This window comes from Oryctolagus cuniculus, chromosome 14 (assembly GCF_964237555.1).
Source record: "Oryctolagus cuniculus chromosome 14, mOryCun1.1, whole genome shotgun sequence".
NCBI classification, from domain to species: Eukaryota; Metazoa; Chordata; class Mammalia; order Lagomorpha; family Leporidae; genus Oryctolagus; species Oryctolagus cuniculus.
The window spans coordinates 43839370-43866779 of NC_091445.1; the positions used below are offsets into that span (position 1 = coordinate 43839370).

Sequence of the window (27410 nt, forward strand, 5' to 3'; positions counted from 1 at the left end):
TCCTCAACACTGTCAAGGCCACGAAAACAAGGAAAGTCTGAGAGGCCGTCACAGCCCAGAGGCGGCTGAGGAGACACGGTGACTAAACGCAATGTAGTCTCCTGGACGGGATCCTGGAACAGCAAAGGGCCATGAGGAAAAACACTGGTGAAATCCAAATAAACGATGCAGTTTGGTTCACAGGCAGCAATGTGGGCTCCTTGCTTATGACAAATGTGCCACAGTCAAGCCAGATGTGAAGGAGACCTGGGGACAGACAGGGACTTCATGTGCGACCTTTACCATCTTTCTGTAAATCTAAAGTTACAATTTTCTTTCTTTTTAAAAAAATGCTGTTAAAGGAAAATGAAGACCCATACTCCTCATTTCTTTGATTGAGATTCTTTTTCCAAGCACCAGGTCCTGACCATGAGATGTCCACTCTGAACTCTGAGAGACTCATTTGTGTTTCAAGTTCTGTGCCGCCCTTGTGGTCCCTGGGCACTGTCCCCATGTCTTTAGTGGCATTAGCCCCTCTTTAGAAACGGCCCACCACTGGGCTGTGCCTTACTCATTCACAACCTGAAGATGCAGTTTCCCAGCCGTGCACCTGCCACGGTCATGGTTCCTGATGAGGACTTGGTTGGGCAGATGGATGTGCAAGTTCACCTTCTCCCCAGGTTTTAACTGTTGATGGTTGTTCTGCATTGGGGATAATACTTGCCACTTGCTCCTACATCCGTGTAGCAATGAACTGTTACGATATATGGGTGCCAGGTTCTAGTCCCGGTTGCTCCTCTTCCAGTCCAGCTCTCTGCTGTGGCCCGGGAAGGCAGCGGAGGATGGCCCAAGTGCTTGGACCCTGCACACACATGGGAGACCAGGAGGAGGCACCTGGCTCCTGGCTTCGGATCAGCATAGCGCGCCGGCCATGGTGGCCATTTGGGGGGTGAACCAACGGAAGGAAGACCTTTCTCTCTGTCTCTACCTCTCACTGTCTATAATTCTACCTGTCAAAAAAATGTTATGACAAAGTTTTAGCACATAGGAAGGTCCCCAGATAGGACCAGGGATATGTAAGATAATCAGCCTGGAGTATCTGGAGTGTCAGGAAACAAAGTATGCAGAGGGCAACACCTCCCTGCATCTGTGATGGTCCAGGCTGGGTCACCTGCAGCTGGATCCATGGCAGGGGGACTCTGAGCAAGACCCGACCCCCCACCCTCCCAGTGGACCTTGAGCTGCCTGGGGACACTGCAAGTCTCTTTCCCAAGATTTTGGCATTGGATTCCAAACAAGGGAGCAGCCATTTGCATGTCCCAGAGGACTCCGTTCTGCTCGTGGGTCTGACTTAATTTCCACAAGCTGTTGCCTGTGCTTCTGGGAAACTCACAGAGCTTTCCCCACTACCCAGAATACTCAGGATCAGCAGCCAGTGAGAGATTCTCATCCTCTGCAGTTAAACAAAAACAGCCAGACACACGTGGCTGTTCTGAATTAAAACAGTTGGCCCTGGACATCATTTTTACTTGGAGCTTTTACTTAGAAAGGCTCATTAGATGCTTAATTGGGTCTAAGTCCTCATAGGGCAAGCCATGGTGAACCTTCAACAACACTGAAATCCAGAGGTGGTTACAAATCTGGCCCCGGGGACTGCCTGGATTGGTTCCCACCTCGCTTTTCTCTGAAGTCTGCTTCCGGGTCAGTTTCTTAGTGACTTAGCCTCTGTGCTGTGGAGGTGGTGCATCCCTCTCAGGGCGGCTGTGAGGGCAGTGCTACCCAGAGGGTCCGTCTGCCAGCTGTCTGCACTGGTCCACACTGCAGTCTGGAGTTGGCTCCACAAACTGAGTCTGTGCTCTGCTTCCCTGAGAGTCTGCCCCTTAGCACTGAAGTAACACCTTGACAGTAGGGACTCCATTTTGGAGAACCTGAGATTCCATTCTGGGAAGGTGCCCCCCCCCCCCCCCCCACACCGTAAAACTCTGGTCTGAAACTATGATCTAAAACAGTTAAATAATAGCAGTCCACTACATCACACTTGGCAGAGCATAGAAACCTCCTAGCATGATCGCTCAAGCTTGGAAGTGGATAGGCTGCACCTGGGTTAATGATAAAAATGTAATTTGTCTATGTCCTACATATGATTAAAACCAATACCTGGATTAATGTCGATATTATAATTAAAATTGTTAATTATAACTGGTATTGCCAAGATTATAATCGATACTAGTTTCACTTAGGTTTTAGGTCAGCTTGACCTCAGTAACCATGTATTCCCCTACCTATTTTGTGGTTTTTGCCTTTATAAACCCTGTTGCTTTGGGCTTCAGGGTCAAGAGTTCTTTAGGGCATGAGCCTGCTCTCCACTGCCAGCAATAAAGGGCCATCAAATTTTATCAATGTGTGGTGCTCCTTTGTTTACACTTGCTCACGGACAACAGCATGGCAGCTGAAGTATGGGTGGACTCGGGATCTAACGGAGCAGTGCCGGCTCCCTGCATGTCACAGATGCATAGCGGTTGGCACATGTGTGGAGCCCATGTTGCAGGGCACTGTGCCACACACATGGTGTGTCTCCCAGCACTGGGCACCCTGCAGTGACATCCCTCAGTGTCAGTGGTGACTCCTTTGCAAGGTTTGCAGAGCCCAGAGTAAAAGGCTAAGAGTGGAGTCATCTGTGGGTGCTCAGAGAGGACTGGTTTCATTTTCCTCCTTGTAGTTTTTCATGGTTTCCACATAGAGCATTTTTGATTGTAATGTCCTCACAGGTGAGGGCTCATGGCAGGGATGTGCAGCTTTCAGAGGGGCCGGCAGCTGGGTTTTAGCAGCCAGCATCTTGGGAAACTGTGTCCCACGTCCCTCCATGCCAAAGGCACACTGACTTGACATCCCTGGGGGCGGAGGAGCCAAAACAGGGCAGGACCCTATCAGAGAGCACGCACCATTCCAGAGGTGGCTGGGGTTGACTGCAGGGGCCTCACCTGGCCCTCTGAGTCTTAGTGTCCAGTCCTGTGTGCTGTACACCTGTGGGAAGGGGACCAGCTCACGAAGGGCTCTGCATGTCAGGATCCTGACTCTGGCTTCCAGTCCGACAGAGACAGGAGCCACAGACTGACACACGCGTGGGCGTACGTGTGCAGGTGTGTGTTGAGGTGGCGAGCAGGGCGGAAGCATCTGGGCAGAAGTCCACGAGGGGCGGAGGGGCAAGCCTGAGGGAGAGGAGCTGGGGGGTGTAGTGACATGCAGCCACCCTCTGGGGATGCCGCTGGCCTATCCTTGCCAGCTGTCACACGGGCCGGATGGTTCCTCTCAAAGAACTGACATGGAGTACATGACGAGTCACCACATCCCCAGTGAGATGACTCAGCATTTCATCACGACTGATTCTTAGAATCAGGGGGATTCCCAATTTTGAAGAAATAAAATCACCTGTCATTTTTACCCGGGTGGAAAGGCCTGCAGCAGACATGATGTGTGAAAGCAGCCATGGAGCCCAGTTTGTGCAAGCCTGCATGACCCCGGTAGGAAGGGACTCCTGTCTTGCGGGGCTGCCTCTCAGGCTGCTGGCTATGGCCTGGCCCCGCCCCAGCAGCTGTGAGCTATTGTGCAGTGAACCAGCGGATGGGAAATCACTCTTTCTTGCTTTTCAAAGAAATCTTAAAAAATATTTTTTGCACCACAAATAGCATCTTTTAATTGTACTTTTTAAAGTACCTTCCTACATCTGTCTTAAATACTTCCATAAGGAGTTGGTACAACCATCTATGTTTATAGCGTATTCATGGTTAAAAAAAACACTTTCCGATGTAGCTCATATTAAAGAACATGAAACCCAAATCATTGCTGCTATCATCCAGGTTTAGTGAAATTATCAAATCCATACAGACTTCATGAAAGTCCTGCCTGCCTGACTCAAATTCTTGAAAGCCACACACAGCCTGGGTTCCAAGAACCAACACAGACTTCAAACAGCAGGGGGAGCCATGCACCGAGCCTGCAGAGGGCGCTGTGGCTCAAATTTCGGCCCAGTCCTTGCATCTAAAGAAAGTTTCTTTCCTGTTCTTACCCAGCCTGAGGAATATTCAGAAAGTCCATGGCCCAGCTTCTCTTTGGCCTTTCCTTTCCCTTGACTGTTAACAGCCTGGAGCCCATGTGTGGCCAAGGAGAGGGGCATGGGGAGGTACAGTGTAATGGGGGCAGTTTCATTTTTGCACAATGAAAAGCCCAGTGGATGCATGGTGTGACAGAGGTACGACTGTGCGAACCATTTAAATGTGCACTGAAAGCCCGTTAAGATCCTACATGTATTTTACACCTCAAAACCCTGGAACTTGCCCCTCACAGCACGACAGGCTGCTCACCTGCTAAGCATTTTCAGAATGTGTGTGAACTGATGCACTGGCATTTTATGAAGGGTGCTTAGAGGTAGGAACCAGTCTTAACTGGTTTAATCTCTCCTGTATCACCTCCCCACCCCCCAAACCAATCAAGCCTTCAAATCTGCAACGCGTGCTGACTTAAAAAGTGCACGCTGGACAACGGGTGCTTCCAGAGAGAAGTGGGCAGGAACTGACCCTACCAAACTGTGCCTCATATGCTCAGAGCTTCCCATACCGTGCTATACTTCATCCTTAATCGCTCCCTGGATGGCTGCCTTGCTTTTCTGTTCCTCTGCTGATGAGGACACAGGGCCTCTAGGGACCAGGTCGCCTGCTGGTAAAGGGTGGGACTAAGATTTCAGCCGGGGAGCCTCACTGTCTCCCTCATTCCCAGGATGCCTTAGCGCTGGCCCAGTGTGCCACAGCGCCTCCTGCTGTGCGGGCTCACCCTCCGCCAGGGGCAGTCGTGAACGCTGCTGGTTTACCTTTGATCCTGGGGCCATGCCCTGTGCACAAGAGAGTCATTTTCTTCCCCTGGACAATGGGACAATGGGCAGCAGTCTCCACCTCATGGCGTGGGGGCGGGGACCCTGGCAGAAAGAAAGCTCCAACAGGCTGCCTTTGTTTCAGACACAGGGTCAGCGTGGTACCACGGCGGGAATAAGGCTGTAAGTATCTGCCCAGGAAGGCGGGGGGACAGTGCGGGCTTGTGGGTAAGCTGAGCAACAGGAAGGTGAGTCGGGGTCATTCTCAAGAACCAAACTTGAACTTGGAAAACGTGGCCAAGTGGGGTTGACTCTGTTGGCTAGGCTCTTGCTGCTTTCAAGCACAAAACTGAGGGACTTGGAGCTACCAAGAGGCAACTGCAGACAATGGGATCTAACCAGGACTAGGGACTCCTGGCATGCTGTCCCGCGAGGTGGCCATAGGGGAAGCCATGGCTGCCCACATGGCGGAGCCCCTCCCTGCTGTGTGCAGATCACATACAAAGCCGCGGCCGAGGAAGGAGCTGGTCCTGAAAGCATGAAAGTCCCCTAACTGGGGAAATGGAGGCTCAGGAGGCCTCTGGGTGGGTGTTTTGCTGCCCAGGCCTCTCCTCTCTGTGCCAACAGCATCTCAGAGGAGCTGCTCAGAAGTCGCGGCTGGAGCAGGTGGCCGGATCTGGAGGGGGATTAGGAAGCCTATAAATACTGACGCTGGTCACTGACGGTGACCTGGCACAGGCTCGGGAGGGGGCGGGGGGCAGGAACTCCTGGTGCAGGCCTCTCACGAGCAGCTCACCCCGAGTCTCAGGGTTAGCCGCCCCTCTCGGGGCTGTCCCCGGGAGAAGGTCCTGCCACAGCGGATTTCCCGGGCTGCCTCCTCCTCTGCCACTACCACAGTCTGTTTCCTTCCCCTTTGGGTTGGTCTGAGTTCTGAGGTTTTGACGCCTGGGACCAAGATGTCAACACCAGCACCTCACCTTACGTTCCCTGGGAGCCCTGCTTTTCCTCCTGGTCTCTGGGCAGGCAGCACAGCCCGGCAGAGGCAGCCAACTGGTCCGTGGCCCAGGTTTCTACAGAGCTGGGCCTCAGGGGCTCCTTAGCAGGCCAGGGAGTCCCCCTCTCCTCTCTGCAGCAGGCACCCCCCTCACACCTCGACAATGAGCCTCACCCCGGGCAGCCGGCCCGAGACGGGAGCAGCCTCGCTCACTCGGCCTGATTCCAACAGGTAGGGAGGAACACGGTGCTGGGAGGGCCGGGAGAGGCTGGGTGACCTCTCTGATGGTCAGGAACCAGGACCGTCTTTTAAAAAGGAATTAAGGAAACTAATGTCAAAGATTGTGGAAACGGTAATTCTGCCCTAATGGCAGCAGGGCTTCTAAAAGAGGGAGCTTCTCAAAACAGAAAACACAGCCAGAAAAGAAGCCAGCAAGGGGGTGGGGGTGGGCAGAGAAGGCGTCAGAGGGTGTCGGGGTTCCCCAGAGCCAGAGGCGGTGCCGATGACTCAGCGAAGCACCCCTGGCCCCACCTGCCCCTGTGGGCTCTCTTCAGCATTCCTGGCAGGCTCAGACGAAAGTCCAGAGCTGCTGCCTGCAGGGGCTGCAGTCAGTGGCCGAGTCCCACAGGCAGTGCTAAGGTGCCCAGAGTCAGACCTGGGGCTGGGAAAGACACCTGCCAGCTGGAACGCACCGTGGGGGCTGTGAGGTGGGGGCGGTGGCTGAGGGCAAAGCACAGGGCCGCCGTGTCCCCTGGGAGCTGCAGGACGATCCTCAGGGGTGCTGCGGGGAGAAGGGGGTGGACGCTAAGAGGCTCCTTTCCCGAGGACTCTTGTCACTTCTCAGTGGGCCGTGGGCCAGGTCAGCTGCTGAGAGGGAACGGGCAGGGTGAACAGAGGCCTGGGGACGGTGGTGCCAAGGCGTGGAGGAGGAGGTGGAAGTGAGCCTGGGACGCTGCAAGGACAAAGTGCTAAGACCAGGAAAGAGAAGACAGAGTCACCAGGGGCTGGTGTGGACCACAGATCCGCCCCTTTATTCCTGCCAGGGTCAAGATCAGCTGGAAGGATGGGGGTGGTGGCACCAGCAAACTGGCTGAAGAGGGATCTGAAGACCCAAGCAGGGAGAGGGCGCAGCGCACTCCGGTCAGCTCACCAACCTCCCTGCCACAGGTGCTCGTGGACAGGACTGAGGAAGCAGAGGCGCAGGGAGATGCCCGCGGCCTCCAGGCTGCCAAGTACCCAGGAAAGTGTTCCAGAAGGGGCTGGGCCTCGACTGCCCCAAGAGTCCAGTCACCTGAATCTCCCAGGTGACCTGCTCATGGTGCCACGTGCATAACTGACAAGCCAGGGTGGCCTTCCGCTGCATTCGTGGCAATGATAAAGCTGAACAATCCCAGTCCCCCAGACTCAGCCAAATCTTGACGTCCACGTTCTCAGAGGAGATGCAGTGTGGAAACGCAGATAACAATGGCCCTCTCCACAGACAGTAGGATAGCAAAACCATCGCCTACATCCGTGCTCTCTGCTCCTGAGGCAACCTAACACTTCTTCCACATGGGGGCCACGAAACAGCAGACACAGTGCTCACACCTTGAACAGTGACCGGGTGTGTAGGGAGCAGGCCATGGCCAGGCACAGGGAGCCCAGGGCTGCTGGTCCCCACAGAGGGCTCCCCTCCCTGTCCTGTCTAAGGTAGCATCTCCCCCACCACCCTCCTCCTTTCCCTTAGTTTTCTCTAGAGCACCTGCTACTACTGCAGTAGCTGCATCCAGGCCACCCAAAGACAGCTTCCCTTCCCACCTGCAGAGTGGTCGGCACAGTCATCCCTCAGCATCCGCAGGGGGCTGGCTCAAGGAGTCCCTGCAGCCAGCAAACTCCCCAGATGTTCCAGTGCCTTAAGTAAGGCAGCACAGTGCTGGCCTAGAACCCACCCACACCTCCCACTACGCTTTAAGTCATTTCCACATTACTGAGGATGTATGAAAGAAAAATGCTTGTCCATGTTCACTACAGACACCATCTTTTCCTTGATTATTTTTGGAGCAAGGTCAGCCGACCTGTGGATGTAGCAGCCACGGGTGACCTTGATGGTGGCAGAAGTGACTATACGGAGGATCTCCAGGTGAGATGATGTGAGGAGGCCCTAAGTGACTCCATACAAGCCCCAAGAAAGGAAGATTTGATAAAGATGCACAGAAGAGGTGGCAACACGGAGACAGAGGCCAAGAGATTGGAGCGATGAGGCCAAGGCAAGCTAGAAAAGGTGGGGTTTCTCCCCTAGTGCCCTGTGGGAGGTGGGGCAGGTAGGCAGGCGGGGCTGCCAACCCCTTGATTTCAGCCCAGTGGACCCCATTGGGCCTCCGGAACTGCAGACGAGTGCATTTCTGTTGGTTAAACCCTCCAAGTTTGCAGCGATTTGCTACAGCGGCTCCTGGGAAACACACACCACCCAGCACCTTTCGGGGAGCTGTGCTGCCCGACAGTCTTCCTCCCAGCACTGATTTCCCCAGGGAAGGGGCTGTGTAGTAGGAGCTCGGACGCTGGCTGAAGGAAGAAATACACCTGTCCAAGCTCTTCCTCCTAGAATCTCCACGCACCATCAGTCCCCACTGGCAGCGTCTCTGCTTCACAGCACAGGGTCAGGTGTGTTTGGCAATGCCTGCATCCGTCCTGACACGGGACAGGGTGGCGTGAGGACAGATTCGAGCACTGGGGAGGTCAGGCTGTGGGAGTGAGCGCATGGGGTCAGAGATGAGGCAGGCGCCCGCAGCATGCCCTCACGTGGCTCTGGTGACTGGGCCGTGCCCCACAGGAGAAGGTATTTCTAGCTATCCGTGTTCTTTCTGCTCTGATGATTCCATAAACACAGGGCATGCACCCTGTCCAGATTGGCATGTTCCAGCATTCTGGTGGAGTCTAAGCTCCATCTGACAGCAAGTCAGAGAGCACACATGCTAACTCCTATTCTCTGTGCTCAGGGCTGTGGGGCACCAAGAGGCCTACAGGCTGGGTGAGCATGGCCTGTGCCTGGAGCCGGGTGGCTACAAACAGGGAGGGTTGATGTCTGTGTCTCCTGTCCACTGCACAGTCTGTCTCCGGAGTGTCTGACTACATCTGCCTGTTAAGGGATGCAGTTTTCAAAACACCAAAAAAAAAAAAAAAAAATTAGACAACTATATAAAGAGTTTTCAAAAACCTCATGGAGCAGCAGGTGTTGTGGAATAACAGGTTAAGCTGCCGCTTGCTACACCAGCATCCCATATGGGCACCGGTTCAAGCCCCGGCTGCTCCATTTCTGATCCAGCTCACTGCTAATGTACCTGGGAAAGCAGTGAAGGTGGCCCAGGTCCTTGGGCCTCTGCACTCCTGGGGGAGACCAAGATGAAGCTCCTGGCTCCTGACTTCAGCCTGGACCAGCCCTGGCTAGTGCAGTCATTTGGGGAATGAACTAGCAGATGGAAGATCTCTTTCTCTCTCTCTCTGTAGCTCTTTAAAATAAATAAAATAAAAAAAACTTCATGGAAAAGATATAGCATAAAAATGATACATGGATTTCAAAATTTTTATAGCAAAATAAACTTTTAATTCTACTTCCATGAGGTTTCTGAATTGCCCTCGTATATATTTCCTGAAATTATTCTTTGGCATCAAATACACCAACAGCCATTTGTGAATACACACACGGTCATCCCCTCCTGACTCCTGTGCCTGAGGATCGCCAGCACTCTGCTCACAGCACAAGCCGGGCACGTGGCTAAGTGATCTCTGCTTCTGAAAGTCTTACAAGGTGGGTAACTCTTATCATCTCCATGGAGGGAAGCTGAAGCCAAAAAGTTTTTGTTTTTTAAGATTTATTTATTTGTGGGGGGATGTGCGGGGTGAGAGAGAATGAATGAATGAATGAATCTCCCACCTGCTGGCTCACTCCCCAAATGGTTACAACTTGCAAGGCTGAGCCAGGCCTACCCAGGAGCTTCATCTGGGTCTCCCACATGGTGGCAGGGGCCCAAGCTCCTGAGCCATCCTCTGCTGCCCTCCCAGAGCACCAGCAGGGAGCTGGATCAGAAGTGGAGCAGCTGGGACAGAAACTGGTGTCCATATGGGATGCCGCTTTTGCAGGTGGCGACAACACTGGCCCACGAGGCCCTCAGTTTTACATGGCTTTCCCAAAGCCACCCAATGAGTGAGCAATGATTTGAACCTAGACCCTGTAACTCCAGGGTTCACCCCTACACGCTCCGTAGCCCCGACTTCAATTTCAGCAAAATTCCTCTGCATCTGTTCCTGCCCTTGCTCCCCTTCGGAATCAAGAGAGGGCAGCCAAGGGTCAGGAGAGGCCCAGGTAACACAGCATGACATGCGGCCCTGTCCAGGGTGAAGCTCTGTGGGGGATCAGAGGTGTGTGCACCCAGGGCCCTCTGGGAAGGTCCTTGAAGCCACATCAGCAAAGTGGCCTCCCCAGGGAGGATCCCAGACAGGCCCATGCCAGCTGCTGGCGCCAGGTAAGGCTGAGTGGGTCTCGTGGGCACGGATTTCTGGATCTGTCAGGTGCACTGGGCTCAGAGAACAACTCCATGGCAAAATTCAAACCTGTGGACCGTGTCTGAACAGGAGGCTGCTCTGCCCAGTGCCGCACACGCGGTGCTTAGAAAGGGACATTTCGAGCAAAGGCCGTGCGTGCAAGAGCAGAAGGTGCATGCGCTTTGCAGGGTGTTGGGCGCAGGAGGGACACAGTGGATGGTCTTCCCAAGTGAGCGCTCCCTGCTTCAAGCATACCAAACAGCCCTGGGGCTCTCTCTCGGGCATTTGAGGTCCCGCCTGCGTGCCTCCCACATACACAGCTTGAGGGAACCATGAGGGCATCTTCAGAAAAGTTCATGGAAAACACATATTCGAAAGACATATGCGTGGCTTTCAAGATGACTGGCACCAAAATAAACCTATCTTAATCCTGTGACGGCATGAACTCCTTGCAGTGCAGATACATATTTTTGGCACTTTTGGGACATTTTGAGATCATTTACACAGAAGTATTTTGAGATGTTTCACCTGGGCTTTGCTGGGGTCCCCCATGTGCCGGAGGCTGGTGAAGCCATCTGGAGTCTCAGGGCCCCACCCCAGGAAAATCGTTGAGTGCAGAGGTCCAAGTGCCTCAAGGCTGCTGAGCAGGGCTGACCTCAGCAAGCGGGGAAGCCCCCTCAGCCCTGCACGCCCCTGTGTTCGCCACGACGTCCCGCGCACAGCTGCTGGGGAGTCCAGGCTGGCACCAAGTGAACCCGGGCTTGCTCCCTACACTGTAATGCGCCCGCCAGGAGAGGAGAAATCGCCCAGCAGACTGTTCCTTCACATCCATATGCAGAGACTACGAGAAGCAATTTTTAAGCAAAGCCACAGACAAGCGGGGGGGGAGGGTCTTACTCCTGGAAGCCTTCACTAAGCCCTCCTGGGTCATGCTGCCCCTTCTGTAGAACAACCACTGGGAGCAGAAAATGAACCTGTTCTCGCGGCGTGAGGGCACAGCCTGGGAGCCTTCTCTTGGGGGACTCAGACCACAGGGCGCGTGCAGGGAGCCGGGGGGCCCAGGCTTCACCACCCATGGCCTGGGAGGGCATGGAGTCACTGCCCAGTGGGCCTGGGGTCTAAGAGCAGTCCCCACTCCCCTCCCTGGCCATGCTTCTCACACTCCTTTAGAACATGGGTGCATGCTGACAGGTGGTGCTGAAAACCAGTGGTCTGGTGCCACGTCGGGTCCCACTGACGCTCTGGTTCGGCTGTGCTTTGATGAGTCCCCAGTGCAGGGGATAAGGGGTGGGAACTTGATCTATGATGGGGTCAAGGAGGGACCTTCGGAGGGGATTGGAGGACTCGGACAAGGTCAGCAGGGTGGAGGCTTGCCCGGGCTTTGTAAGGAGAGGGAGAACAGAGGACACATGCACATGCACCCTGCCCCTTGCCGCGTGACACCCGCTCGCCACTGCACTGGGATTCCACCAGCAAGAAGGCGTCACCAGACGCGGGCCATGAGCCAAAGCAAACGTCTTCTTGTTAAAACTCATCCAGTCTCTGGTACTGTGTGGTTGGCAATGGAAAGCAGACTAGAATAATTTGTAAGTTTCAAGTGGGGAAAAGTAGAGGAGACACAAAACTTGAGACAATCTCGGAGGACAGATCCAAGTGGATGGCATACTAGCAGCATGGGCTAGAACACTCCTCTTCCTGACTGCTAAGAAATACTTCTACCTTTCAGAGTCGCTACGGGTGTGGGTTGGTCCTGGGTGCTGCAAGGACCCGGTTGAGAGGCACTGGGATTATTTAGGTAATAAAACTCAGAATAAAAACAAGAAGCAAAGTCACCGGACCCTGTCATTGGTGCTTCCATCAAACGCTATGATGCCAACAGCTTGGACGCTCCCCAGAAACTCCAGCAGCAAAGACATAATTAAGCAGATAGACTCACACCCAGCGTGTGTGAAAACCAGCTCTAAGCCAACGCTCTGCTCGTACAGATGATCTGGAAACACAACAGCAGAAACCACAGGGAGGGAGGATTAACGCGAGAAAGTTACAGAGCTAAAAGTCTGGGTCACCAATCCATGTGGTCTGAAGTGACAAAAAAAGATTCCCTTCTTCCAGAAACATCCTTGGGTCAGATGGCCAGGGCGGCTGGAACAAAGTGTCACAGTCTGGCCAGTCGGCCGTGTTACTGAGAGCATGGGGAGGCGGGGCCATGGCCACAGTGGGTGCTGGGCAGGATCTGGACGGGCCTCTCCCGCTTCCTGGTGGCCCCCTGGCTTCACAGGATGTCTTCCCCGTGGGCAGGCCTGGCCCCGATTTCCTCCTCCGATAGGAACACCAGGTACCTTACTTGCCCTCCGGAACCTTATCTCCAGCCTTCCCACACAGGGTCACATCCAGGGGGTCAGGACGTCAGCACGGGCATTTTTTGGCAGATACAACTCAATCCCTAACTAAGTGTAGAAGGTTCTGGATTTGTTTATGAACTCCCTTTACCATCCATTGACCTTAAAAACCAAGGCTCAGAAGGAGTCAGAGTAAAAACCTCTAACTTTTTCACTTTTTAAGAACCAGATTTTTTTAAAAAAAGATTTATTTATTTGAAAGGCAGAGTTACAGAGAGAAGGAGAGGCAGAAAGGGAGCGAGAGAGAGAGAAAGAGGTGTCTTTCATCTGCTGGTTCACTCCCCAAGTGGCTGCAATGGCCGGAGCCGTGCCCATCCGAAGCCAGGAGCCAGGAGCTTCTTTCAGGTTTCTCACACAGGTGCAGGGGCCAAAAGACTTGGGCCATCATTAACTGCTTTTCCAGGCCATAGCAGAGAGCTGGATCAGAAGTGGAGCAGCCAGGACTTTTAAATACTGACAGCCACTGACTTCAGATCCCCTTGCACACATCTTTTTGTAGGAAGCCGTATAGTTTGATGGCACCTTGGCAGGCTTCCTGTTTGTGTTAAGTGACAGTGGCACATGCCCCATTAGCACCACCACCATCACACCAACCAGCCCTCATTTGGTAAAGCAGGAGAGGCCAGCTCTTAGGAGGCCAGTGGGTACAGTCTGGGGACCTTGAAAAAACTGAATGTGAGTGTGCAAGGACTGGTGAGAGTCCTACTTTCAAACAGGCCAGTTCAGCAAAATTCAACCATGGCATAACAAATTTACTGAGTTCTTAAAAACCTAGGGCAAGGGGCCAGCACTGTGTCATAGTGGGTGAGGCCACTGCTTGCGATGCCAGCATCCCATATGGTTCGAGTCCCGGCTGCTCCAATTTGATCCAGCTCTCGGCTATGGCCTGGGAAAGCAGAAGAAGATGGCCCAAGTGCTTGGGCCCCTGCACCCATGTGGGAGATCCAGAGAAGCTCCTGGCTTCAGATCAGCCCAGCTCTAGCCATCTGGGGAGTGAACCAGTGGACGGAAGACCTCTCTCTTGTTCTGCCTCTGCCTCTCTACAAATCTACCTTTCAGAAATATAAATAAATCTTTAAAAAACAAAACAGGCCAGGTATTTGACATAGAAGACCCTGCCCAGGAGAGGGGTGCCTGTATCCCACACTGGAATGCCTGGGTTTGAATCCCAGTTCTGCTCCCAATCCAGCTGCCTACTAATACACACCTGGAAGACAGCAGGTGCAGGTTCAGTGGTTCCTGCCACCTGTGTGGGAGACCTGGTTTGAGCTCTGGGGGCTCCAGCCTGGTCCAGTCTGGCTGTCGTGGGCATTTGGGGAGCAAACCAGTGGATAGGAGGTAAAATCAAAAATAAAAAAAAGTAATTTAAAAAATGTACATAAAAAACCCCACCAAATTTAAACTCTTTTAGTCTACAGCGATTTGCCTGGGAGGCCTGGCAGCTGCCATGGAGGGCGAGGGCTCCACAGTGTCTGAGCCTCCACATTCTCCCTGCCTGTAACCCCCACCTCTGCCTTTCTGCCCCTTCTTTCTCTGACTTAACCTCTTGTTTCTTTTTCTGCCCATGATCCCCATCACCATCCCTTCCTCCTGGCCTTCCTGCCTGTCTAGTTCCTTGACATGCAGGGCCCTGTCTCCTCTGACTCTCTCTCTGGGTCAGGCCCCAGGGCTGCTGGGTATGGCTGTGCAGGTTGCCCACTGCACAAAAACACCCTGTTGGCTCTGCTTGCCAACAGCCCTCTGGACGTACGCCCATCTCCATTGTGAACAGAGGCCTGTGGGGACCTCAGCAGTAGCCGAGCCTGTGTCCTGCCTGGATTCCTCCCCACCTCTCCTGAAGCAGAGCACTTCCCTCTCTCGGCATTTGTTCCCCAAGGCTTGGGCGGCAGGGAGCCCGGGAAGAGAAACACCCAATGTCCTGAAAATGCCATTGTGAAGTCAAAATGGAAACTGGTAAAGCAGCCAAAGCTATTGAAACCTCTCCATTTAATATGATTTGCTGTGCACTTCAGGACTTTTTTTTTTAAGGTCTGTTTGGGGTCAATCAGAAAATGTGCTAAGTTGATAAATTCAGCAGCTGGATGTGTTGATGTCACTGAATCTGATCCAGCTCCCTGCTAAAGGCCTGGGAAAGGGCAGAAGATGGCCCAAGTGCTCGGCTCCTGCACCCATGTGGGAGACGTGGACAGAGTGTCAGGTTCCTGGCTTTGGCCTGGCCCAGCCGCGGCCATTGCGGCCATTTGGGGAGTGAACAGTGGATGGAAGATAATGATATTTTTCTTTAGCTCTTATTTTCAAATAAGTAAAAATTTAAAAACAGTATGAGCAGAATCAACTTTTGGAGTCAAACACAGACTCCAAGATTAAATTAAACATTTTTAATAGGGAATAAGGAAACAGGTCACAGTGGCATGCTGACACATTAGTCTCTTACCGTCCAAAGTGACAACTGTATTTTTCATGGGCAAAGGCAGACACTGAACCCAAAATTTCAGGGCCTGAAGAAGGGGCTCATTCTGTCCTGGCCAGTACATATTTCCCTCTGAAATGCAGTAAGCATTACTGAGTCACTGGGCAGGCTCCAGCCAAGAGCCAGCTGCCCCTATGAGGAGCCACGCACCAGAAAAACGCAAGGACGTCGGGTGAGTGTAGGGAGCTGGGGAATCACCCGGAAACCTCGTGCCTGGTTCCGGGAACCACCCACCGGAATGGGCACAGTGCATGCTGCTCAGGAGTGCTTCCGTGGCCCCTGCTTGTGACTATCCTGCCATCCCATTTCAAAAAAAAAATTCAAAACATGAGCACAAAGCACCTCTGAACAGCTTCAAAACTGGGGTCAGCTGAGAAAGGAGACTTGCTCACCCAGGGTGGTGCCTCCCTCACTGTCAGCTGCCGGCTAGGAGTTAGCTGACTCACGTGTTTATCACCCATGATTGTGTCCTGGGCCCTGGGGGTGAGGTTCCCAGTGAAGATTAGCAACGGCTGCACAGAGTGCGGGTGAGGATAAGTGGCATCTAAGGGTGCGTATTCATTCTAGTGGTGCTAAGGTCCCATCTGGAAAAATCTCCCTTGACTTTGTGTCTTTGAACAACAGCTCCTCCAGCCAAGGTGATGGCGCAGCTCAGTGAATCAGTATAAAAGGGTAAGGAGCTGCAAACTCAAAGGCTTTTCCTGGTGAAGAAACCATTGTCTGTCTCAGCAAGCAGTGAGGAACCCGTCTGTGGAGGCCCCAGGGCCAACACCTGTCCCTGCTTCCGGGGAACAGAGACATGGAGGATGACCCCTGAAGGCTGGGTTCCAGCTGGTCCCAGGAGAGCACTTCAGAAACTTCACGGTGACTGTAATTAAAAGGTGAGTTTGTTTGGGTGCAAAAAAATTCCAAAATTTATGCATGGTTTCTCATCACCAATATTTTTCCATGAACTTGTTAAAGACTATTCCATAAGCATGGATTTCCAAAATTGTTTTGCACCAAAACAAACATCTTTTAATTCCATTTCTGGAGCACACTTGTTTTATTGCTCCTTGAACAGTCACTTGGGCTGAGTCATTTGCTTTTCTGAAAACTTGCAAGTTTTGACCAGCTCCTCTCCAAGGGCCTTTTTTTTTTTTTTTTTTTTTTTTTTTTTTTTTTTTTTGTCAGGCAGAGTGGACAGTGAGAGAGAGAGACAGAGAAAGGTCTTCCTTTGCCGTTGGTTCACCCCTCAATGGCCGCTGCGGCCGGCGCACTGCGCTGATCCGAAGCCAGGAGCCAGGTGCTTCTCCTGGTCTCCCATGGGGTGCAGGGCCCAAGCACTTGGGCCATCCTCCACTGCCCTCCTGAGCCACAGCAGAGAGCCGGACTGGAAGAGGGGCAACTGGGACAGAATCTGGCGCCCTGACCGGGACTAGAACCCGGGGTGCTGGCGCCGCAGGCAAGGATTAGTCTATTGAGCTGCAGCACCAGCCCCCAAGGGCCTTTTCTAAGGTTTAAATTTGCCCTGAGATATTTGCAGATACAGATACTTGTTCTAATCCTAAATCTAAAAACCAACTCAACCCTCTTCCAAGGACAGCTCAGCGTTTCTCCAGATCCTAAGCAGTTATTTCAAAATAAACTTGTTGTACTTTTTTTTTTTTTTTTTTTTTTTTTTTTTTGAGGCACAAGTGACTTCCCATGAACTAGAGGTAAGAAGGAAGACCCTGCACCCATGCAGGCTGGTGAAACATGTCTCGAGCTGGCAGGGAAAGTTTGAAGAGAGTGCAGGAAGATGGAGCAGGGGAGACTCCCGGCAGCACAGCCAGCAACAGCTGGGAGCTGTATGCGCAGATGAGATCCAAGTCACAGAGCCTGGCCTCTAGCTTGCTCCCCTTTCAACTTCCAGGCACTTAACACAGGCTCCAGAGGCTGAGGTCTGTGCCTGGAATAGAACCCTCTGTTTCGTTCCTAAAATACTCCTTTACGCTGTGTCAATGCTGCCCCGTGTTTTGCTCATACTTTAGGGAACTATGGAAAAAACTTGCACATTGCAGAGGAAAGTTCAGGCCAACAGGGGTGCGGGGTCATCTGGGATCACTGTCAGAAATTCTTCTCCAGCTCACAAGGGAGAGGCGACTGGAGGGGGCGCTGGGCTGGTGGGGACAGGGCGGCAGAGTTCACAAGGTCACACAGTGATGGGGTGCCCTGGGCAGGCCTCTGTTTCCTGTTGCCCATGTTACAATCTACTCCGGTGGTGGAGCAATGGATCAACTAGGAAGCTGTAGGCTTTGGGAAAGAAAAAAAAGTTCATCCAATGACCTATGCAGGGCTTGATTTTAAAAACCACTAACAGGACTCGCCAAGCTAATGCTCTTGGGATAATGACAAGGACCACAGTTATCACGTTCGTGCTATCAGCATGACCCACGCCTTCCGAGTCACATATGTAGACCACTGCATTGCACAGTTCATCTACGCATGGAAACACTCAACAGGACTCCCTAGGAAACAGCAGGCTCCATTCCAAAGCCCCGTTCTTCCCTGTACCACTTCTCAGCTGCAGCTTTACAACCCAAAGGGCGCAGTCGGGGTGGGGTTTCCTGCCACCCGTGAGAACCCTTCTCAACAACCTTGAGCTGAACGGCTCGGCCCTCGGGTTCTGAAGCAAGCACACGCACTTTGAACATTCCCTTACACGTGCGGTTCCCGCGGGAGTCTGATAGAGGCAGGATGCCTCGTGCTGTTTTTAAAGGTGTACACGGAGAGGCTGACAGACTCTGTGATGGCGTCATGTCACCCACGCCGTTGGCGCTGTATTCTTGGGGGACGGCCGGGGCTTGGGGTCCGAGAGGTGCTCTATGAGTATGTGTTGCATAGCGGCCAGAGAAGCAGGACGTGTCATTGTAACGTCACTGGAAAGGAATGTTTACTAGGGAAACTGAAATAACGCCAGTTACACTTGGGAAAAGGACGGAGATGGTTGTAAAGCTGACTCTGGCTGTTTAACACACGGGCTGCACATTTTTTAAGCAAGACAAAGAATATGGTCCCAAGGAATTTCAGAAGCCCATTCCGGAGCCTGAGAGCCAACGGCCTCCTTGATTAAGGGTGGTTCCCAAGCTGGGAGGAAAACGTTTTGAAGAGGCGGCTGCCTAACCGGGCATCATGTGATAGAACACCAGATGTCTCCCTAGACAATGGAGATCTCATTCATGAAAATAGCAGGTGAAGGGGAGACCAGGAGCGAGCTCCCTGTCCTTACCGTCAGAGACAAGGCCATGCACACGAACGTGAACTTCTTGATGTGGGTCGCGGTGACCGTGTTGTTGCTCGTGTTGGCGAGTTTATTGCTCGGGTTGTTCTGGGGAAGAGAAGAGCGGTGATGAGGACTGGGCTCTGGCTTGACCTGGGCCGAACCCCTGCCCTGTCGCCGACGGCAAAGAGCGTCTAGTCTCGTTTCCTCTGCTGCGCCTGACGTGTGGATTTCAAGTGACAGCCTGGGAGTCGGCTGGCATGCTGAGTCTCGCTCAGGCAGCTGTCAGGTTCCTGCACTTGAACGTCAACCAGAGTGCATTCTGGACCGAGTCAGGCCCCCCCACTTGGCGCTGCACCAGCCACCTGGCCCAACCCCAGGCCCTGCATGCTCCAGCCCTGGCCCCAGCACACTTGACATACATGGCCCTGTAGGGAGACTTCCCGGCTCTCCTCCCTACCAGACGGGGTCCCGTCCCATGAGGCCTTCCAGGCCTGCTCTCCCTGGCCCAGGCTCACCTTCCTACCCTAATTTCCCCACCTGCAGCCAGCCACACGGGGCTTCCTGCCCTGCCCCTTGAGCTCCTGTGTTTTGTTTCTGCCTTTCCCAGTGGGCCTACGGATTTTCAGCAACCCCCACCTGTCTTCACAGCCCCTCTCATCCTGCAGCCTCTCTGACCTTTGACCTCCAGGCTGTCTCTGGGCCCCATTTTCGGTCCTGTGTGTTCAAGCTCCCTGCGAGGCTGTGGTGCTGGGAGGTAGAGGGCCGCGGCACACCCGGCACACGGAGCAGAGCCGCCAGCACTGCAAGAGGCTGACTTCCTCCCAGCCCCGCTGCCAGGCACACGCCTCACCCCCCACCATGACGACCATCGGGGAAAAAGAACCTGTGCCTCATTCTGGGTCCAATTAAGCCCAGGCCTGAGGGAAAAACAAGTCCTGACACCTGGCTCCCCCTGCAGCATAACACCTGTACAGCTAGCAGGGGACCCACCCGGAGCGAGCTCTGGGCCCTGCCTCAACCTCGGAGGCCGAGGGAATCTTGCAAACCCTTCCCCTTGTGGCTGCCCCCGGCCCAGGCCCCTTGGGGATCACACGTTTTTACTAATTCCAGCCTCTACAACCCACCTGCTTTTCTGAATAACTGGGTGCCACTGCGGCCAGCAGCATGTAGGGGAGCCGTGCCTGTCCTTGTCCCCAAGCTCTGCAAGAGTAGGGCCCTGGGGCACAGAGGGAGGAGGCCGCGCTGGGGGGAGTCAGGCCACCTCCCCACAGCACCCACATGGAAGGCAGGGGGCTGGGGCTCCTTCCTCCAGGCCCACTTTCATTTGTCACACAGCCAAGGTGACTGCAAACGTCATGGACACAAATGATCAGCCGCCATTAGAGCGGCACCGTGTTTCATTCTCTTTGCCTCCTCTGCTCAGAAACTCCACTTGCAGATAGCCCAGCATCAGAGAGAACCTGCACTAGTGGGGGCCACTCCGTTCCTGTGCAGCTAAACCCCCTGGGCAACACTGAGAGACTCGGTCTCTCATCCTGAACACACAAGAGGGCTACGAAGTTCAGCGGCTGTCGCGGCCCATTCTAGAAGTGCACCCAGAGGTGTCTATGATACCGGGAGACAGACTGTGTTCCCATAAGTGCTTGCAAGCTACAGCTCCCCGGGATGTCTGGAAGCAATGGGTGGACACCCAAAAGAGTTCTGAGTAGCTCGAGTTTCTGGCTAGAGAGATACGTTTGCTAGAGATTTTTTTTGCATAGTTCCTATCCTGTGATTAGCAATAAAACAATGCTTTTCTCTGCTGCTCTTGCTGAAACCAGTGTGTGGCATTGTTAAGTTTTATTACTATAAGGAGGCCAAAACCAATTTCACCTGGGACTTTCTTAGCCCAGAGGGTCTAACCCTTTGGCACCTGCTCCTCTGATCCAAGTTCATTATAAAATCTTACAGGACTGAAACGTAGCAAGGCATGGTTTTCTAGGATCGAGTTCTATACACGTGTTCCTTGAAAGGAAAACAGAGACTTTCTATCTACAGCCTGAGTTGGACTCACTCAAACATGAAGTGTCTGCTTCTCCTGGGAGGGACCTGTGCCCATTCTCAGAGGCTGGTGTGCCAGGAGCCAAAAGCACGCTTTAAGAGAAGCTGTGCATTCCAAGGCTGCCACCGAAGGTGTGCAGCAGGTGGAGGGAGTGCCAGGCGTGGCACAGTCCTGAGCAGGGTGCCCCCCCCGACGAGGTTGTATATGGGGAGGTGAGAGTTCCTCCTCCTGGGTGAGCATGCAAATGGGAAAGGAGACAGGTGAGAGGGATCTGGACAACATCACAGGGGCTGGGCAGTAGGGAGGGGCTCCAGGGTGGGCAGAGAACAGCAGTGTGTGTGCACATGCGTGTGCACACATGTGCCTGTTTTGGATAAGCAGGCACTAACAGGAACAGAGGAGGAAGATGGACAGTCAGCCTTGTCCAAGAGGCTTGGAGAGATACTCTCAGGTCAAGGGCATGGTCAGTGTGGAGGATAAGAAACCTCACCTAGGGCCCACTCCACGGGCCGTGCCTCCTCCCAGAAGGCTACAAACATTTACAGGGGAGTCTCAGAATCACATGACCATGTGATGGCCTGGCCCCATGTGTGTGGCTGCCTGGCCCCACAAGGAGTTAGTCTGGGGGAAGTAAGAAGGAGGAGTCCAGCGTTAGGCAGGTGCAGAGCCCAACCCACCCATCCTGCCAGGGCTGACCTATTTCCCGGGGCTCTCCTTGGGAGATGATAAAATGATATCGGCAATGGTCCTGAGCCTGTCCTCCAAAAATTCAAGCAAAAAAGCCTCAGCTGCTATTACTGCTCTGAGTGGCAGACGGCTTCTAATTTTTCAGTTTAATACACTGTGCACTATTTGGGGTATGCTTTGCCAACCATTTATTTTAGAGTGAAAACCCATGGGTTCAAATCATGAAGCTGTTGAGGAAATGGACATTCGTTGAATGAGGAGAACAAGAGGCCACAGGTTACAGGTCAGAAGCTACCGTGGCTCTCTCAGAGGTCACAGCAGCCGGGGAAAGTGCAGAACTGCAGTGAGCAGAGGCTTCTGGCTGGAAAACCGCCACCTCAAAGCCAAACCAGCCCCACATCCCGTGGCACGGCCAGCGTGATCAGGCACAGACACTGGCCCCCGGAGCGGGCCTGTGCACCTGTGAGCTGTGGCTCTCAGCTTTGTTTTTGAACGAGGTCAGCAAGCACGAGTCTAACTAAAGAATCCAACCACAGAAATCAAATCCGATATGTTAAATGTCCTGAGAATTTATTTTCCCTTCCACAAACAAACCGTTTCTCCGCAGGAATAACCTAGAAGTGACCACGGAAACAGCAACGTGCAAAGTGTTACAGAAGCCGCGTCAAGGTTGGCCGAGATTCGCCTCTGATGTTTCTGGAGGGAAATAGTCCCCAGTCACAATCCCGGCCCAGCCACATTAACCTTATGGGACTGAGAAGCATCAAGCTCTTCCTCCTTGGAGACCCTTGTCTATCACATGGCAATTTTAAAAAGAGTGCGGGCGACATCGCCCACATGGGCCTCACCTTGTCGAAAGCGGGATAGACAGCGCGGATCTCCGTCAGCCAGCCGTACGGCATGTGTCCCACGGGGTATGTGGCTGTCAGAATTGCCACTGCCTGCAACAGGAGGAGCCAGCAGGGTTAGGAAGGCGGGCTTCACCTATTTTAATGAACACAACAGCAATGCCCAGGGTGCCAGGAACATGAGGCAAGTCCCCAGCTGCATGAAGAAACTGTGACGTGGCAGGACAGAACAGAGCGCTCCATTAGGTGGCCCTGAGTCCGAAGCACACCTCATCATGAAGCAGGTGTGTGTGTGAAGCACAGGTCCTCCAGCGTGACCACGAGGGGCACGTGAATGCCCAGCCCCTAAGTCGACAGTCAGCAGAGGTCAGCTCTGCACCTCAGTGCTGTCCCGCTATGCCACAGAGTGCAATTCTGAAGAAGCCTTTCATATCATCTGTCCTCATTTTTTAAAAATGCAAGTTGGAATTCTCGCCCAGGTCACGGGGTCTCATACTGCTGCCTGGGGGACTTCATTCAAGGGAAGAAGCTGCTGGGCCTTAGAAGCCACCCAAGATGACTCCTGACTCAAAACCCCAAATCCAGGCACGCGCCGAGGCGAGGGGTTTGTGGGCTTCTCCTTTGCAGCCTGCAGGGCAAGGACTCTGGCAGGCAGGGCCTGGCAGCTATCTGACAGCCCAGTCAAGGCTCTAGGCTGCCCCTCTGCAAGAGCAGCACTAACAGGAGGCCCTAGTGAGCGGCCCCCAGCCTTCCAGTTCCAGGGCTGGAATGAATTCTCCAGTGGGCACTGGGATAGGAAACAAAGGAAGTCACCGGATTTGTTCATGCTCAACTCCAAGGAGGGAAAAGGTGAGTCAACTCCTTTGGAGGAGCTGGCCGCTCCCAGATCCATGTCTTGGGGTGTGAGTACTGGAGCAGGGACAGTGGTGCTGAAGTGGGTGGGACATGCAGGAGGCTGGCGATGAACCGGAGAGGGAAGGCTGGGCCAAAACAGAGGCACCAGCCTGAGCCCTGGGGGCCTGTCACCTCTGCGACCGCGAGGCCCGGGCCGTCACCCCCTGCAACTACAGGGACAGGGTCACAAGCTGACTCCCTGGAAACGGAAGGGACTCAAGAAACCTGGGGTCCCGCTCCAGCCCAGCTTCCAGCTAGTTCTGTGTCTTTACCCTTCTTTTCTGTCTGTTCTTCATATGATAAATGAGAGGTAGGAGTTAGAGGTTTCCTTCCATCATCACAAAAAGATAAAATACCATGATTCGAGGCCTCCGAGCGATCCCAATGGCTTGCTAGTGTGACTATGTCAGAGAATTTAATGTCTCAGGATCACCTGAGCTGGCGAGATGACCTGGGAATTAACTTGACCCACGCTTCCCGGCTAAGATGATCCAAAGAGTGCAAGTCCCTACCTCCGTAGCTGCAGAACTGCCTCCAAGGTCACGCGAGACAAAGAGGTTGACAATAGGCCTGCTGATCCTCTGTGTGGCCAGAATCAGAGCCAAAGGCCACCAGAAGCTTAGCATCTTCCTTATTGTTGCATCTCCCTGCATTGAGGAAGGGAGACAGAAGTTTATGAAACTGTAGAAGTCGCACGGGAAACACGGTGCAGAACCAACGCTCTGCCTCTGTATGTCAATCATGAGTCAATGCACTATACTTAGAAGTCTGCAGAAGAGCCAGGTGGAATTAAAATGAAACATACAATCTTATTAGAAATCAACTCAGACAGTTGGCAAACTACAGGGCAATCAGCACACACGTGGGAGCTTGATGGATCCCACCAGGATCTTCCATACAGGAAATTGCCAACCAAGGTAGAGCCCTGTGCCATGGCCCGAGGAGCCCGTCTGAAGCTGGCCTTTGTTTACATCATCAAACGGACTGGCCAGAAGCCAGGTCAGTAGGAGGTAACTCTTAGAAATAAAAAACCAGTATGATTTATTTTGGAGTCAGTCAGCTCACATAAATGTACCTAATTATTTAAGCATCGTATAAGGTTCTTTAAAAGCTCTTACGGACGCCACATCAATTGTTCAGAAGCCTATGGGACATTAAGCACAGGGAAGAAAGAAAAGCAGTTCCTTAAGGTTCTGCAGCCAAGGTGGGCGACGTCTTCCCAGGTTGGCGCTCCCTGGCAATTGTGGTTTTGATACCAAGAGTTAACAAAGACGGTAGGAGTTAAGTCATGGGACTGTCTCAGCCACTACCACCTGTTCCCCTTTGCTGTGGCTGAGTGTTAAGAGATAGGTGATTATCGTCAAGACGGCTTTAATGAGGTTGGCCTAGTGGTGGAAATAACTAGATAGGCTTTCACTGGTGGGCTGACCACACACGGAGTTACATAAGGGGTCGATGCCTGAACAGAGTGCCTGGTCATGTGGGCAAGGGCGTGCACCTTGTTCATCTCTTCCTCGACACTCAAGGCACAGGCCAGACTCCGCTCCTCAGAACACACGACGGCGGTCCTCCCCCCAGTTCACGGCTGTTCGGGATTTACGTCTGACTGCTGCTTCTGTATTGCCCTTCAATGGGACGCAAAGCGGCTCAAGGGCAGAGATCAGGCCTTACCCTCTTCCACACTGCCCTGTGGCCCCTGATGCCCTGCTTGGTGCCCAGCAAGAACCTGAATCAGAGACTCTGACTGGACAGTGAAAACAGCAGAAAGCCTGGATCCAGCTGTGAAATTAACAGTAAGGAGACGTGAACTCCAAGACACCACGGCTGCTGACACTGCAGATGTCGCAGCCCCTCCTCAGCCCGACACAGCGCCCTCGGCTTCCTCTAAGTCACTCCCATCTCTGGCTGTCTTTCCCCATGGACGCCACGCAGCGCCTGGCCTCTGCGGATGACACCATGGGCTCTTATCTCGAGGTGGAATACAACCCCACCCCACATGGAGACCCAGCCTGCAGTCGAGCTGGTAAGGACGTACGTACCCCGAGCTCTGGGCCGCTCCTGTCGGGGATGATGTCGTGGATGTTCCTGTAGTAGCCCAGGCACAGCGTGGTGCAGCGCACGAGTGCGCCCATGTACAGGGAGAGGATCGGGATGAGCAGCGGCTCCCGGCACTCCAGGTGACTGTGAAGCAAAATGGCTACAAAAACAACCTGAGAGACGGGAAAACGGAGCAGGTCAGAGGGGAGGAGAGCGAACCGGCCACCCGACATGGCTGAGCCTTGACCTTGACTTTGCAGGGAGAACCGGAACGTGGGCTGAGGCTCAGTGATGCTGTCCCTGTGACTCACGGGCAGGGGTGTGGGCTTCACTGGAAGGAAGGACGTCCTGGTCACTCTGGTGTGCCCACCGTGCCGAGAGTCTCTTACAGCACCGCCTATCTGGTGAAACTACTGCCTAAGACTTACCTAGCGACTCTGGACTCCCAGCCCTTCCTCCCATTTCCCTCCTGAGGCTGGATCCTGGGTGCACATGCAAGCCACACGTATGTATGTCCCACCACCTCACCGTGGCCAACTGACGAGGGGATAAGGGAAAATGAACATAGCATTTATAGCACAGAATCACTGAAGATGCAAGGAAACAGGCACTCACAGCGATGGTTACAAATCAACCTAAACTGAAAGTTTAAAATACTAACTTATAAAAGCAGAATAGGTTGAAATAATCAAAGTTGGGAGAGACTGGAATCATAACGACGTGTTCACCTCTATTGAGTGCTACGCTTTCACAAAAGTTTAAAACCACATCAACCTGCCCTGTTCTGCAGGGCCTTGGTCCAGGGCCTGCCCACACCCCCTGATCCAAGAGACCCTGGAAGCAAGGTATAACCAGGGGGTGGGGACGGGGGAAGGCGGTAATCTGGAGCAATAGCAACCTTAATGACCAAGCAGCCATGGAGAAGCAGGTGTGTGGAAGATGCCGCTGAGTGCTGCTGGGCAACAGGTTATCCTGGGCAGTGCAGAGACCCGACCTGGCCGTCGTGGGGTCTCAGCTGACCTCAGGAGCCAAGGGCAGATGACAGCACAGAGGCCAGAGGAAGGAGGTCAGGAGAATGCTCACCGGGATACCCAGCAAGCCAAGAAAGTCCAGATGCGCACGAGATATAACAGGAACACTCCCTCGGTAATCCAACGGACTGGAGAGGCAGCCATTACAGTCACGGTGGGACAAGAAGCTTTGCGTGTCTGAACCACACCTAAAGATTTTGTGCTTCTGTGTCTGAGATCGAATGGCTTAGGGGGAAAAAAGCAGAGCTGCTACTGAAATCTGCAGCATCATAACCGATTTTCATTTTATCATTGGTGACTACTCGCTTTTTGTGCCAGGGTGGAATCTCGCGGCACCCTGCCTAGGATCTGTCTACCCATCGCCAAAAAAGGTGGCTGACAAACGCTTTTAGGCCAGGAGCGGAATGAAGCATGAGGGAGGTAAGAGACTTAAGAATAAAAATACAACTTATTCTCCCAACCAAGATGTGGCAGGAACTCCAACAACAAGGTCTGAAATAACCACTGCACCAGGAACTGCCCGAGGCCAGATGGTATCTGAACCCGTCCGTCCTGCCTCTTCCCACTGACCACATCTGTTTACTCCAAACTCGAGGCCCTCTTTCTGCAGACAAGGCCCCGGATCAGGTTTAGAACAGAGAAGGAAAACGACTGTGGGCGGACCGGCAGAGAATTTCTCAGGAACACAGCTTTATCTTCTTGTCCTTAGATGCATACTGTATTTATCTTAGGCAAAGGTGAGGATTTTTTAAATTTAGTTTTCCCTTTGTCAGTACCAATGCTTGACACAAGAGGGGCTTCCTTAATTTCAAATTAAGTGATCAAAATGAATAAGGCAATTCAGTTCACCTCTCAGAGAGAGTGAAAGTAAGACCAGGAGAAAACTCTAATAATGGTACAAGAAAACAAACCAGCATCAAAGGATTGTTAGTATTCAGGCATTCACACAGGAATTAATTCAAATTATTCCTAACGGTGATCCATGGAGTAAACGTCATTTATCTGGAGATTTAAAAAAATATTTTAACATTATTTTCTTTGTTATTTTAAAGGCAGAAAGAGAGGGAGAGAAAGAGATGTATCTTCTACTGGTTCACTCTCAGATGCCCTTGACAGCAAGGGCTGGCCCAGGCTAAAGCATGGAGCCTGGGACTCAAAACAGGTTTCCTGTGTAGGTGCAGGGACCCAAGTGCTTGCGCCATGACCTGCTGCCCCCGAGGGCACATGGTGGCAGGGTCTGGAATCTGGAGCACAGCATGGACTAGAACCCAGGTACTCCCGTAAGGGAAGTGGGTTTCCCCAGTACCGTGTTAACTGCTGCACCAAATGCCTGCCCCAGAGAGGTAATTCTGGTCATTAGGGAAGCACTCACAACTCAACAGATTATTTTAGGAAAGGAGCCTT

At 53.0% G+C, this 27410-nt stretch overlaps 1 protein-coding gene across 1 annotated transcript in view; it reads right to left on the reverse strand.

Annotated features, from left to right (window-relative positions):
- Positions 1-27410, reverse strand: part of ANKH (ANKH inorganic pyrophosphate transport regulator) — a 145195-nt gene that overhangs the window by 14465 nt on the left and 103320 nt on the right. The window contains exons 5-8 of the mRNA XM_002713969.5: positions 24978-25148; positions 23451-23585; positions 22045-22137; positions 18475-18573 (exon numbers count right to left, since the gene is read on the reverse strand). Of these exons, the coding sequence (XP_002714015.2) occupies positions 18475-18573; positions 22045-22137; positions 23451-23585; positions 24978-25148 (498 nt within the window). The remainder of the gene's footprint in view (positions 1-18474; positions 18574-22044; positions 22138-23450; positions 23586-24977; positions 25149-27410) is intronic.